The sequence below is a fragment of the Quercus lobata genome, chromosome 6, assembly GCF_001633185.2.
Source record: "Quercus lobata isolate SW786 chromosome 6, ValleyOak3.0 Primary Assembly, whole genome shotgun sequence".
Taxonomy (NCBI): domain Eukaryota; kingdom Viridiplantae; phylum Streptophyta; class Magnoliopsida; order Fagales; family Fagaceae; genus Quercus; species Quercus lobata.
In genome coordinates this window covers 29,122,873-29,135,417 of record NC_044909.1, presented here as the reverse complement: position 1 = coordinate 29,135,417, position 12,545 = coordinate 29,122,873, and the positions used below count along the sequence as shown (strand labels likewise).

Below are 12,545 nucleotides of genomic sequence, written 5' to 3'. Positions count from 1 at the left end.
AATGTAGTCAAACAGGGACTGATACTGTAAACAAAGTAATAATATTTGCTCACTACATTAGTGCTAAGAGTTATCGATTAAGGAACAATAAACCAAAATGAAACACATGTTTAAACAATGATAAATAGTATTACCGTGATCACCTTTGGGCTATTCTTATGGTAAACTATTAAACGGTTATGGTGATTCCCTTTCACCTAATAGGACTAATTAATAAAATATTCATAATTAAGTTGGTCTGTTACCTTTGGGTATCTGTTCTAATCTTAACCATGAATATCCATCAACTATCGTATTCCAATTTGTTAATCAATTGAAAGTGGCGCACCTTTGGGCCAACCTAATATTCTTGTGATTAAAATTTATGATTTGCAAAGTCACTAATTTTTAACACTAGGGAATATGTGTTGAATTTCAGTTATTTTGAATTGTTATCTATGCGTCTTTCCGATTGGGCCACTTTGGTGACTACCGATACGTATCAAAATACAGGTTCCAAATCAAAATTAATGGCTTTGCATAAACATTAAATTAATGGGATACATTATAGCAATACAAATATAAACGTTTGTGCTATACATATTTACATCAAAACAAATAAGTCCCTTCTTTCATAAAAGACATCAATGAAATACTTGATAGAACAGTAAGTTATAGGGTGAGTTTGGTTCAGCTTTTTGAAATTAGGCTTTTTGAAAAAGTGGAGTTTTCAAAAAGTGCAGTATGAAAAAGTGCTTTTTCCAAAAGCTGAGTGTTTGGTAAAAGCTGTTAAAAAATGCTTTTTGAAAAAACTGAGTGTTTGGCTAGAACTTATAAAAGTAGCAGTTTGAGTTGTAAATTACCAAAAAATGACAATGTATATATAAGAGCATCTCCAGCAAGTTAGGCAAATTTTTGTACTGTTTGGACAATCAATAGTGACATTTACCTTTTGCCTACTCACTTTTTTAATCTTTATTTTTTAGTCAAATTTATTCTTTTTTAATCTTTATTTATTCTTTTTCTATTCATTCTCAACAATTATATTTTTCAACAAAAAGTGTTACATCCACAATATTTTTTGCAATACTTTCACAAGAATCATAACAAAATCTTATATGGAAAGTTGTTACTAGTTCTAATTTGAACTTACCACTGAAATTATATTTTTACTCACCAATATTAGCTAATTACTTAAAATTTATTGTGAAAATATTGTCTTAGTATTTTTAAATTGTGATTTCTTATTCTTTGCCTTTCTTTCATCCATACGTTTCCTTTTTTTTTTTTTTTTCTCTTGCATTTTGTCCACCACACACATATACCCATAGGATTCCATCCTCTCCTTTTTTTTTTTCTTTACTTTCCACTTATTCCAGAACCTCCCTCTTTCTTTCTTTCTCCAACTCTCTCATTTTCTACTCTTTTTTTTTTTCTTTTTCTTTTTCTACTTGATTCCATAAATTCTCTAGCTCTCTCTGTGATACTTCTCACATAATCTTGCTTTCCTTTTGGTGTCAATATCTTCAAACACACACAGACACACATGGAGAGAAAGGAGAAATCGCCTTTGCTCCACCACACTGCCATTGCTGCTCCTCCTCCTCACTACGAAGCGCATGTAACCAGGGGTCATTTCGGCTTCTATTTTTTTTCCTTGTTCTTGATTAGTTGTTGTTTCTGATTTTAGATTTGTAAGATCGGCTTCTATTTTTTTTTCTTGATCATTTATTGTTGTTCTAATTTTTTTTTTTCTGTTCTTGATCTGCTGTTGTTGTTGTTGTTGTTTTGATTTTAGATTTGTTGTTTAAATTATATCAGTTTTATGAGAGCAAGAATTTTTTTGCTTTTATTGTTGTGGTTTGATTAATTTTAAGATTATGTTTTTGAGTTTGTATTTTGATTATGCTTGAGTTTAGAGATGTTTGAGAGAAATATGGTTTGCCCAAGATCAAAGGGTAAAGTTAGATTTTCAGTAAAATGTGAAGGGTAATTTGGTAATTACTCAAGATCGTCCAATGGATATATGATAATGTGCACAGACTTTGCTCAAAATGGACCTCTGAGCTCCTTTTCCATCCCATGTGTTCTCTTCACAAACCCAAAACGCAACTTTTTCCAAAAAGTTGCGTTTTGGTCTCAGCCAAACGGGCTTTGGACATGGGCTTTGGACATGGGCTTTTTTTCAAAACGGGCTTTTTGGGCTAAGAAAGTGGAAACAAACAAGCACATAGTCTTGATAATATTAGTAGTTTATTACAACATTAAATAAACTAAATTCAACAATTCAACATTCATTGCCTTTAAAAGAGTGAACATAAGGTGGAAAAATTAATAAAAACAATAATTGACAGTCTCAAAGTATAAAAGAGTTTATACCATAACTAGTCATGAATGTTAGATGATATTATATTCTCAATTTAAGATTTGAGTTTTTAACATTAAACATTAAAGTTGTTAATTTTTAAATAAACAATTAAATAGACTAGAACTAAATATCGTAGAAATTTGTAATGCTCAAAAGTTATTAACTAATGGAAAAACAAATTTCATATTATCTAAACTTGAACCATGATCATATAGAAGACGCTAATTGCTTTCACAAATCCAAAATCACAATCATGATAATGAAAACTATAATTGTTTATAAATCTTTTAATGGAAAAACATGATAACTCTAAAACACAAGTTCTGATACCACATGTAAATGTTTTCTCTATGTTGTTAAATTATAAACAACCATAATATAAATTCTAGGATCTTGAATTATCATGATTTCACTGACAGGCCTTAATCCCCTTGTCCCTACGTGCTCCTTAACCCTCAAAACCTTGATCCACACTCTATGAGTGATTGCCCTACGGTCACAAACTTCTAGGCATTTCCTTTATCAAAACTAGCCAAAAGGCTTTCTCTCAGCTAACAGTGAAATGGCTCAATCTAAGGGAACCCCCTTTTTTATTTTTTATTTTTTTTTTCCCCCTAGGATAAAATGAAAAAAAAGGGGCTCTCGGGTTTGGTTACTACCCTCATACTAATTAAATTACGCATTACGTCATGGCATTGGACTACCCTAACACTAATGGGACTTGTCACTACTTGAACCTACAACTTCTAAACACACAGGAATAATAAATCACAAACATTTCTTATCACTAGACCACCTCATTAGTCCAGAGGAACCCAAGTAAAGCTAGTTGTGGAAGTTTGATTTGGAATTTTAATGTGAGTTGGCTAAAAGGATTTTCAAAGGCAATTTGGGTACACCGTTAAGATAGCAGCCGAGATCGGGCTTTCATGAAGGGCTTTAAATGGCTGTTGACGTCAAAGGGTACTAATTGCATAATTTAATTATTTAACTTGATCTATGATGTGCAATTAATACCCTTTGACATTAACAAAAATGGCTGAGACTAGTAACCTAGGCTTGTCACAAAGAAGCTTATGCGTGTGTTCAGTAGTTAGCACACATGGGAAGAGACCCACCTCAACTTTATTTTCCTTTTCTTTTCTGTTAGATGAACGTGTTAAGTTTACTTCATGCAGACTTTTTCAGAGTTAGTGTGCTATATCGAACTATAGCTATTTTGTTCTTTTTTTTCCCCGTTATTTGCCAAAAAACATTTCTTAGTTGATCTCATTTATAATTTTAGTTATGTGAATAAAAAAGACCATCTTACATGTTTTGATAGTAAACATGAATTAAATCTAGGGTCATATCATACATTATGTAATTATTTGTTAATTTCATGTTACTTAGTAACTTTTTATTAGATTAATATTTTAAAAAATCCTAAATTTAGATATTTATTTTATTTGTTTTTCACATGCACTCCAAATTGTGTATTAACTAGATGTTATACGATTTATAAACTCGAGTTTGTATATAATTTTAAAATACAAAAAAAAAAAAAAAATCAACATTTTATAGATGAGATAGCCATTCATATTGAATAGAAATCCTCTATCCCACACTAGTTGTTTCATTTTATATTCCACCAATTATAGTATGTCACTATGTCATGTGTTTGAATTTTATTTTTCATTTTAAATTTTAGTTACTTTATAAGGAATAAAAAAAAAAAAAAAAATAAGGAAAGATATGTCAATTTGTTATTTGTAGACTATAAGGAACCAGTTTGAATAAATTGATCGTGAAATGAAAGTTTTTACTCCCATTCGTCCATAAGGGTCGTCCAAGCCGGTTAAGGTAAGAATTGCTGCACCCAACAACATGGTTGTCCAAGAGCATGTGGGTCGTCCACAAGGCAAGTGCTCGAACAACCCCCAGCACTTGGAAAATTCCATAGATTTATTTACGAGAACTAGTAAAGTTGACCCACATGTTATTATTTCAAGGCATGAGTCTAATCCTGGTTTATTGCTATAACTTCTTACTCAATACTTAACTTCCAACGACAGTTATAGAAAAATATTTTAACTCCTATAACGGTTGTGGAAGTTAACCTTGAACCCTTTGACTTCCTCAAATACAGGGGAAGTTACAAATCAAATAACCGCTTCAAGAGCATACTATATAAACACCCATTCAGACTAGATGAAGGTAAGTTTTACATATCCCCTCTAAAGTTGGAACTCTAGATTTTGAGAGAGAAACTAACTTAAGCATCGGAGGGTTCTTGACCGATCAACCCCAGTAACCTTTTGATCGTGCGTTTGTCTTTTCAGGTCTTTCAAACAAACATCATTCCATTGTTTTTTTTTTTTTTTTTTTTTTTTAAATAGTAGTTTTAACTTATAAGCATTTGGAAAAACTTATGAAAAGGGATTGTTTTTATTAATTGAAAATTTAGATATTTTAATTTAAACTACCGTTTCAAGTGCAAATGACCAAAGAGGACCAAAGTGGAACACTCAAAATAGGGTAAAGGATCATGTTGATATTTTGCCTTAAAATTTTTTGGAGCATCATTGAATTAGTATGGGCATTTCCACCTTTATGGGCTTCCTTGGCTTGGTTAGATAACCAATGGCTCAAAAATTTAGAATCATCATAAAAATATTGAGCCAACAATTTTTATTCGAAGTATGCTTGCGTGACCAGCTATGGTCGGTAAGAAAGAAATCAGCGGCCCATGGTGGATTAATTGGCCAAGAAGTGAAAAAAGTATACAATTGTGAGATCTGTAACCAGTGGACCACAATTATTCAAGTTCTATTATGGATGGAAATCCTCATAAATTAAATAGAGATATTTGCATTAGAGCCACCATTTAATTAATTATATGAGAAAATTGATATTTTTATTAGTTAAATTAAAATAATACGATATTTGTTCAATATCAGGTTTTTCCGTCCCACCACTCGTTCAATGCTGATGACCGTGTATGCACAAGAGTGTTAGGTGGTGTTTGGAAACAAGTATAAGAAATGGAGTCACCACCATTCTTAGTTTTAAGGGTCCTGAGGTCCTTTAACCTAAACTAGATAAAATTATGCCTTAAACCAAAAGCATAAAATCAAGGCATCCATTAAGCATGAAGGAGGTGGTAGACAAGAAATTATTATTTACACTTGGAGGACTACTAATGTGGTCCTCCTTGACCAATAAGATGATGTCATCTATGCAAATGTATGTGTGAGTTTCCTAATCAGCATAAGGAATAAAAAATAAAAAATAAAAATTACCAGATGATGTCATATTTGCATAAATAACAGCATTTTATTAGTTGGAAGGTCATGGAGAACCACGTCAATCATCCTCCTAGTGGATCTAATAATTTCTAGTGGTAGACACCATACAAGTTACAACATCCATCAAAAGATGGTAACTAATTTTGTCTATCCCTTGTACTATTCAATGTAAAATAAATTAAAGCATTTGATTTAGCCTTGGGAACTCCTATCCCATGATATTGTGCATGCATCAACAAGGGGGGTGTCGACAATGGATTTAATTTATTGAGGTTGATTGAAAACAAAACATGTTTTGTAATTTGAAAACGGAGAATTGTCAAACTGACTCTTTTATTTTATTAACCGTCCTTTAGATTACATTACTAGTTTGTTTGTTTGTTTGTTTGTTTGTTTGTTTTTAGTAGATCACATTGCCTATTTTAGAGTAATGCAGTTTGGGATAAGGATCCTTTCCATTTCAAACTGAAATGGAAGTATCTATTTAAGGGTCATGATTTAAAGTAGAGTAAATTTTAAGGTCTAGATTGTGCCAATGTATTTAAAATTTAATTATGGTTAAACTAAACCAAAATTATAAGTTTTTAAATAAGTTGGCTCAATCTAAACCCTAGATTTACTCAACTTTAAATCATGGCCCACATATAGAAACTCACCATTTCACTTAAAAATGGGCCTTTTTTGTCAAACAGCATGAGTTTTGGAAATATTTAGGAAAAAAGTATCCAGTCAAACTTATTTAGTTGTATAGTATGTTTTTTAGAACTCAAGTTTGTCAAACTCGAGTTTCACTTTAGTATACTCAAGTTACAATAGGAACTCAAGTTCAAAAAATGTGCTATGTAACTAAATAAGTTTGATCAAGTGCTATTTAACAAAAGTTTCCTAAAATTATACTATTTAGCATAAATTTTCCTTGAAAATGGACACTCTCAATTGTAGTTTTTCGTTTGTCCTTTAACAATGACCGAGTCTATTTGAAAGGGGTGTACACAATTACGTAATCTTTATCTAACCGGACTACACAAACAAAACAAATTCATACTTCAAAAAAAAAAAGTTCATCTTGCATTTTCATGAGGATATGGATAAAGTCATGAAGAGACAACAACAGAAAATTGGCTGAAATTCATTACAGAATTGTGAAAATACTTGACTTTATTATACAAGCTGCAAATAGGGATTTCGATTCTTTAATAGACAGTGCAAATGAGAGACATTAGAATCAACCAATTTTCCCACAAGAAGCAATAAAGTTATTTTTTTCAGTTACACTAAGTGCTTATCATCTCAATTCTATTCTATGCATCCATGCGGATGATACACCGGAGACCATCACCTTTAAGCATATACTCAAAGGCCTTGTTGATCTCTGAGAATGGGACTTCATGGGTAATAAACTTCTCCAGCTCAAGCTCCTGTTTACATTATAAATGGTAAGAGTGAGAGCATACAACACAATCCTTTTGAGCAGGGTAAAAAAAAGACAGAAGGCCTTTTCAATTTGACTTTATATATTTACTAAAAAAACCAAGTCATGTACTGTGCAGGTGATTCTTTGAAATAATGAGTAAATAAACAAATTCAGAGAACAAAAAAAGAAAAGAAAAAAGCACTGATGCTATTTCGGAATTTAAAGAGATCCACTTCAATTTCATTTTATATTCTTAGTTTTTTGTTTTCTTTTACTCTCTTTAGATTTGCACGGCCAAAGCACATTTGAAACTTGCATAACATTCTACTAATCATTTTAATGTCCTTATCTAATTAAATAGTGCAGGCAATGATGCTCATTGGAACCAAAGTCTTACTCCACGATGAATTTTAACACGAATTTATTAGTACGCAAAATGATCCAATAAATCATACTGAATTAATTTATAGGAGGTTTTTTTTTTTGGATAAACAATTTATAGGAGGATTAGCATACCTTGTTCATGTACCTTTCAACCACAGAAGGTAGGTCAGATCGTGGTTTGAAATTGCCAAAAAACGTACCTTTGAGAGTCTTCTCATTTAAGATATTCATTGGATGAGTTTTGAATGCATCATCTTTGTTCGGGACACCAACAAGTACTGCAACACCCCATCCCTACAAAGAAACAAACACTTCATAAATCTTTCACCATAATTTTTATCAAATAACTAGAGAAAGAGCTCATAGGGAATTACATCATGAACACATTCGAATGCAGAAATCATAGCATTGATACTTCCAGTACACTCAACACTTCGGTCAACTCCCCCACCAGTCATTTCAGCAATCACCTAAAGACAAGAAAAAATGTTAGAGAAATTGTAAAGTTCATGTTTGCTTATTCATCACAGAACCAACTTTGAAAATATATATATATACAAGGAAAAAAAACCTCTTGAACAGGCTTGTCATGGTCTTTTGGGTTGACAAACTCAGTGACACCGAATTTCTTGGCTGTTGTGTTGACAAGAACTAGTAAAATGAGCATATAAAAAAAAAAAAGAAAAAAAACACTCCCTAATAACACATTGCATGTTAATCTTGTATCTCACTAACCTTCATCAAAACGCTTAGCATTCAGATCAACCCCAATAATCCTTGAAGCACCAGCAATTCTAGCCCCTTCAGCAGCCTAATCATGTAAAACAACAAAAGTAGTCTTCTCATTAGCACAAGCAACAGAGAATTCCAAAAAGAGGTAAACCAAAAGACCTTCAATCCAAAATCCAAAAATTGCTACTGTTGTGCAAGAGAGGAGGGACTCACAGCTAGACCAACAGCCCCCAATCCAAAAATTGCTACTGTTGACCCTTTTTTTGGTTTTGCAACATTCAAGGTAGCACCAAGACCTACAAAACTCAATTTGAACTAATAAGAAAAAGAAATAGACAACCATGTTACATAATATAAAATAACAGAAATGCTTCTAATGCTGACCTGTTGAGATTCCACAGCTGAGAACACAAACTTTGTCTAGAGGAGCAGCAGGATTAATTTTGGCAACACAACCAACATGTACCACAGTGTATTCACTAAAGGTGGAAGTCCCAACAAAATGGTAAATGGGTTGTCCATTAATTGAAAATCTCGACTTGCCATCATTGAGCATCACGCCTCGGTCAGTGTTTATCCTCAGGAGGTCACACATGTTACTCTCCTCTGATTTGCAGTGCCGACACTCCTTGCACTCTCCGGTGAAGACAGGAAGCACATGGTCACCAGGTTTGAGGTCCGTCACACCCTCACCAATGCTCTCAACAATCCCAAGTACCAAAATCACCAGAAACACAACTACATAGTTAGATAAATGTATTCAATTGTATATGAAAGGAACTGAAACATAATTAAAACTATTTGATTGTAGCAAGTATGTTCTAAATCTTATTTCTCTTCTTGAAATGTCTTTACCCGCCAGCTTCATGACCAAATATGCGAGGAAACAATGGAGTCTGTCCCTGCATATTCAAAAATCAATCGGTTTAAGAATATCTAGCACATAAAGTAATTATTCACCAGAATAACGCATTTCTATACACATGCATAAATTATATATATATGATCAAAATGTGATTACCTTTGCTTCCCAGAAGTAAACATCAGTGTGGCAGAGGGAGGTGAAGAGGATCTTGAGACGAACCTCCATGGCCTGTGGTGGTGCCACTTCCACTTCTTCTATCACTAGTGGCTTTCCAGCTTCCCATGCTACAGCAGCTGCAATGCACATCCATCAAATACTTAGTTTTCGAAATAAAATAAATAAATAAATAAATAGGATGTAGTTTTGACACTGCTAAAACATTAGACTGCCAGCTTGGGGAAAGCTAAAAAGTATGACTACTGTTAAGAACAAAGATGGAATGCCCTCAAATTTCTTCCAAAACATTGGACAAACCTGGCTTGTTTGGACAATTGGACTTCATAGTGAAATTGCAATGTAAAGCCTAAATTTAGAGAAACTTTATTTACAAACTACGAATGTATCATACTAAACAAGACGATAATAGAAAATGGTCACATTCAGTCAATTCCGGTACCTACTTCAAACTTCTTAAGTAGCCCTGTTCCTAATGGTAACTGTTTTTCCTTGTTATTATCTTGTGTCAAACACACAGGAGTTCAATTTGTATGGGACAATCAAAAGCAAAACATGTCGTTGTATTGATTATTATTTTTGGTACACAAATAGTATATCCTATTTCAAAAATTCTAGTTTTTGGGAACGACAAAAGCTCATGGCACAGCCCAACAAGGGACAAAGAGTTGAGATAATCATAACAAATGGCATATTAAAAGAACAAAGAAATGGAAAGAAACCCATTGAACAATTGCATGACTAAAACTAGGAAACAACAAGAACAACAACAAAGAATGTCAGAAAAATGAAAAGGTAGTACCTTTGCAACGTATGACTTGAGCAGCAGTGGTTGAAGACATGTTTTTGAATTTTCTTCACTCTTTCTTGACTTTGATGTTTGAACAGAGATTGCTTGAATTTGTTGTGGAGAGATGGGTATGTTATGTGAGGGTATTAAGGTTCCAACTCCGGGAGGCAAAACCATGATGTGGTACCGCTGGTTTTCAAGAGGCACCAACCAACAGCTCCTCTGTACGTTTCTTTTTTCAATAAACATTTTTATTACTTCCTAATGTATTCTTTTTGAAAAAATTCTTGTGTCAAACCAAAAGGTACAACATTGACCACAACTCCCCATGTGGCGAGTTGTGGTTGGTGAAGTGGTGATAGTGGGTCTACCCCTCCACTAACCACAACTCGCCACATAGACGAGTTGTGGCCAATATTGTGCCTTTTGGTGTGGCACAAGAATTACTCGTTCTTTTTTTCTTTTCTTTTTTTGGGTAAGAACTTTCTATGTATTCTTAATTCATAGCATCTGGTTTTCTTAATTCCCAGCATCTGGTTTTCTCTACAACATGCACTTTATATATATATATATATTTCGTTCAAGTACTCGTTATCCACCGATTGGAACTTCTCGAGTCTAGACTCCAGATATAATACTATATATAAACCCCATTGTTTAAGAGTGTTACAGATTAAATAATATCATTTTAAAGTAGGTGAGGTCTATCGATGATCTTATCTATGCGGATTATTCAACCCAAAAAATTATTTAAAAAAAAAAAAATTGAAGGTCTCTATGGATTACAAACGGTGTGAAGTTGGGATTGAGTCAAAAGGTTGCTTTATTTCACGCTCTGGGAGAGCATTTATTCATTGGCTTGTGTGTAAAAAACATAAACTGAGAATTAGTTCTCCCAGGCATGCTTCAGGCTTTAGAAGATTCATTTTGAAAAGAGTTTGTGACCTCCCATAATGGTTGGCCCTTAGGCACTGGCAGAGTCACACTCATGCATTATATACAATGCATGTTTAGACGAAGTTTGAGACCATCTCAACAAGCCTTTTCTTTGGGGCTCAACCCCAGATAAAAATAAATTGGAAAAATCTATTGCACACATGGCCTAAAACATTGGGGTGTGTATTTGCACACAATGTATGTAATAAACACTATTCAAATTAAAATTCACATAAAGTCATTAACTCAAAAACTGATTACTGATGTTGTTTGAGCCTTTTGGGAGATAGGCCTCACAATCTCTCCCTCCTATCTATTCAATAATTATATTGACTCACATCGTGATTCCCCTTTAAAGGTCCATCATAACTCCGACTTCACTATTTTGTGGGCCATGTCTTTAATCTCTTAATATAAAAAAATGGCATAATCCTTAGATTGTGCATTCAACTCACCAACCTGATAAATCCAACTCTCCTAATACTTGGAAGTGGTTTTTGTGGGTTGATGAGTTGGGTTGGGTTCTAAAATTCTTTTGAAGCTTAGGTATACCATTTAGAATAGTAGCCAAGCATGGACCTTCGTGATAGGCTCTAAATGGTTACCAACCACTTAATTAACAATTTAATCAATTAACCAGTAACCTTTCACTTTAACAAAGATCATATCCTCAAGGACCTCAACAACCTGTGGATTAAATTAGCAGGTCATTACTGCAGGGCTTTTACAATTACATGTCAAGCATTGTTACAAAGAAGTTGATGGCTGATCAGTTATTACACATGAGAAGAGACCAACCTCAACTTCCCCACCCCCGCCCCCTTCACCCCTTTTCTTTTATAGTAGATGAACGTGTTAGTTTACTTCATGCAGACATTTTTTGAGTAAGTGTACTATAGAACCATTCCAATTTAGTTTATCTTATATATATATATATATATATATATAGTATTTCTGATTTTCCAAAAAAAAAAAAAAATTTAAATTCTTAGTTGATCTCATTTATAAATTTAGTCATATGAATAAAAAGACCATCTTGTTACATGTGATTGTAACCATTAATTAAATCTAGGGTCATATCATGTTATACATTATGTAACTAGTTGTTAATTTTAACTCATTTTTTTGAGCCAACAATTTTTATTTGCAGTTTGCTTGTGTGACCAGCTATGGTCAGTAAAAAATAAACCAGCGACCTATGGTGGGTTATTGAAACAATCTTGTTTCCCAGAGAAGTGAAAAAGTATAAAATTGTGAGAACTGCAACCAAAAACATAAATTCAAAGGTTGGATTACATATGACGAAGCACGTGGTAGACACCACACAACTATTTGATTTAGCCTTGTGAACACTTTTTTATTTTTTATACCATTGAAAGAAAACCAGGAGAGTCTGAGAAAGTGAGCACTGGACTAAGACATCTCATTTTGAAAATAATTGCTGAATATGTAATTTTGTGTCATCTTTGTTTATCAAAGGAGAATACTGTGCATATTGTGGATCAACTTGATTTCTCTCAAATTCATGGTGTTCGTGCTTGCTTGAGGCACTCGAAGTTTTATCAAAATGCTTGTTTCTTATTCAAGAGAATCAAGACATCCCATTGAGGGTATCC

General features: G+C 33.2%; 1 protein-coding gene across 1 annotated transcript; it reads right to left on the bottom strand.

Annotated features, from left to right (window-relative positions):
* Window positions 1–6,775: 6,775 nt before the first annotated feature.
* On the bottom strand, window positions 6,776–10,202 carry LOC115993901 (alcohol dehydrogenase 1). Its single transcript, XM_031117887.1, has 10 exons — window positions 10,006–10,202; window positions 9,186–9,322; window positions 9,023–9,066; window positions 8,549–8,877; window positions 8,378–8,460; window positions 8,168–8,243; window positions 8,004–8,065; window positions 7,807–7,902; window positions 7,565–7,726; window positions 6,776–7,052 (listed from the first exon to the last, which is right to left on the bottom strand). The coding sequence occupies exons 1-10, from the start codon at window positions 10,043–10,045 to the stop codon at window positions 6,936–6,938; spliced, it is 1,146 nt and encodes a 381-aa protein (XP_030973747.1). The 5' UTR covers window positions 10,046–10,202; the 3' UTR covers window positions 6,776–6,935.
* Window positions 10,203–12,545: the final 2,343 nt, after the last annotated feature.

Excerpts from the sequence above, each read along its gene's own strand:
- LOC115993901 (XM_031117887.1), bottom strand. The coding sequence starts at position 10,045 with ATGTCTTCAACCACTGCTGCTCAAGTCATACGTTGCAAAG. Across the intron at positions 8,878-9,022 it reads ATATTTGGTCATGAAGCTGG|TGGGATTGTTGAGAGCATTG; the intron begins CGGGTAAAGACA and ends GATTTTGGTACT. Across the intron at positions 7,053-7,564 it reads TTGAAAGGTACATGAACAAG|GAGCTTGAGCTGGAGAAGTT; the intron begins GTATGCTAATCC and ends TAATGTAAACAG.